At 41.8% G+C, this 1,832-nt stretch overlaps 1 protein-coding gene across 1 annotated transcript; it reads right to left on the reverse strand.

Annotated features, from left to right (window-relative positions):
- Nucleotides 1-273: 273 nt before the first annotated feature.
- LOC149433818 (olfactory receptor 1E16-like) lies at nt 274-1,197 on the reverse strand. Its single transcript, XM_089664427.1, has one exon. The coding sequence runs from the start codon at nt 1,195-1,197 to the stop codon at nt 274-276; it is 924 nt and encodes a 307-aa protein (XP_089520553.1).
- Between the last annotated feature and the right edge of the window lie 635 nt (nt 1,198-1,832).

The following is a 1,832-nucleotide window of genomic DNA, read 5'->3' on the forward strand; positions in this document are numbered from 1 at the left end:
AAGGGATGGACGCTGCTCAACCGACCCCAGGAATCCAATGTTAAGGAATGACCTCGGCAGCCATACTGGCCACACCTTCTGACGTGTTTTGTCCCAACCACCGAGGCTTAGTCACTGAGGTAGGTGCATTTTATTCTTCATACTCATGTGAGTGGATATATACTCTTTTATTATTATAATTGTATTATTAATAATAATAATAAAAACATGGTTTTCTGCTGCACATAGAAGCGCCCTCTTGTGCTCTTCTAAATACAACATTTGGCAGAAGTTCTATCTTAAATTATAAAAGGATCTCATGAGTGCTGCCTTGAGATCTTTGTTCCTCAGGCTGTAGATCAGAGGATTGAGCAAGGGGTTAATGAGAGTATATATGACCGTAAACAGTTTGTTCATACTAAACATATTGCTGGAGGAGGGAACAAAGTAAATAAAAACGAGGGAGCCATAAAAGATGAAGACCACGGTGAGGTGTGATGTGCAGGTGGAGAAAGCTTTTAGTCTTCCAGTATGGCTGCGGATTCTGAGAATGGTGCTGAATATACGGACGTAGGGAATAAACGTGGAAAGAAAGGCTCCTACGGTGACAATACCACCCGCTACGAACACGAGCACAATGTTCACAGTGGGGTCTGTACACGAAATCTGAAACAAGTGTGGAAGATCACAGAAGATATTGTGGATGGAATTGGGACCACAGAAGGTCAACCTGAGCAAACACAGAGTATGAACCAGGGAATAGACAAAAGCGAAGACCCAAATGACAAAAGCCAAATGCCTGCACACCCTCCAGGACATAATTTGATTGTAATGTAGAGGTTGGCAGACGGCGATGTACCGGTCATAGGACATAGCCGAGAGCAAGAGGAGCTCAGAGCAAGCAAAGTAGAGGAAGAAGAAAACTTGGGCTCTGCAAGCATTTAGAGTCATCGATCGGCTTTCGGCGACCAAGTCAAAGAGCAATCTTGGTGCCGTCACCGATGAATAAGACATGTCCAGGATAGCCAAATTGCTGAGAAAAAAATACATTGGGTTGTGCAGATGGTAATTGATGAGAACCAAGAAAAAAATAAGAAGGTTTGTAATAACAGTCATCAGATAGATCAGAAGGAAAAGCACAAAGAGTCCCTTCATGGTTGGTGGATGGTCTGATAGACCCACAAGAGTGAGAGAGGAAATCATGGTGACATTCTTCATATTGCTGAGTTGTTAGCCTACGTCTGGACTTTCTGCCAAAAAACAAGAAGAAAATATTAATATTATGAGGGTTTATCTGAAGGAAAATATATGAGGTCTTCCCACACATGTCCAGGTGAGGATCTTCTGCAGCTGCTCCAATGTTCACATATAAAAATCTTAGGAGTCCCAGAAGACCAAATCCTCAGATGGAAACACACAAACCTGGAGATCTTAGTGAATGTCTCGGGACTAATTATTTCGATTCACTTCAGAGCAAAAGAAATTAGAGATAATTACTTTTAAATAAATAAAATGAAGAAAAGTTTACCCAAACTAACTTTCCTCATCTTTGCCACTTGTATCTCCATGCTTATTGCAACAGCTGTGCTCAAAAGTTTGCACCCCCTGGAAGAAATTGTGAAATTTTGGCATTGATATTAAAGATATGACGGATCTGCCAAAAAACACTCTTTTATTGAAGGATGATGATCACATGAAGCCAATTATTATCACATCGTTGTTTGGCTCCTTTTTAAATCATAATGATAACAGAAATCACCAAAATGGCCCGGATCAGAAGTCTCCGCCCCTGGATCAGAAGTCTCCTCCCTCGGATCAGAAGTCTCCGCCCCGGATCAGAAGTCTCCTCCCCC

This window comes from Staurois parvus, unplaced genomic scaffold, assembly GCF_062004578.1.
Source record: "Staurois parvus isolate SC_StPar_1 unplaced genomic scaffold, SC_StPar_1.0 ptg001917l, whole genome shotgun sequence".
NCBI classification, from domain to species: Eukaryota; Metazoa; Chordata; class Amphibia; order Anura; family Ranidae; genus Staurois; species Staurois parvus.

Excerpts from the sequence above, each read along its gene's own strand:
- LOC149433818 (XM_089664427.1), bottom strand. The coding sequence starts at position 1,197 with ATGAAGAATGTCACCATGATTTCCTCTCTCACTCTTGTGGGTCTATCA.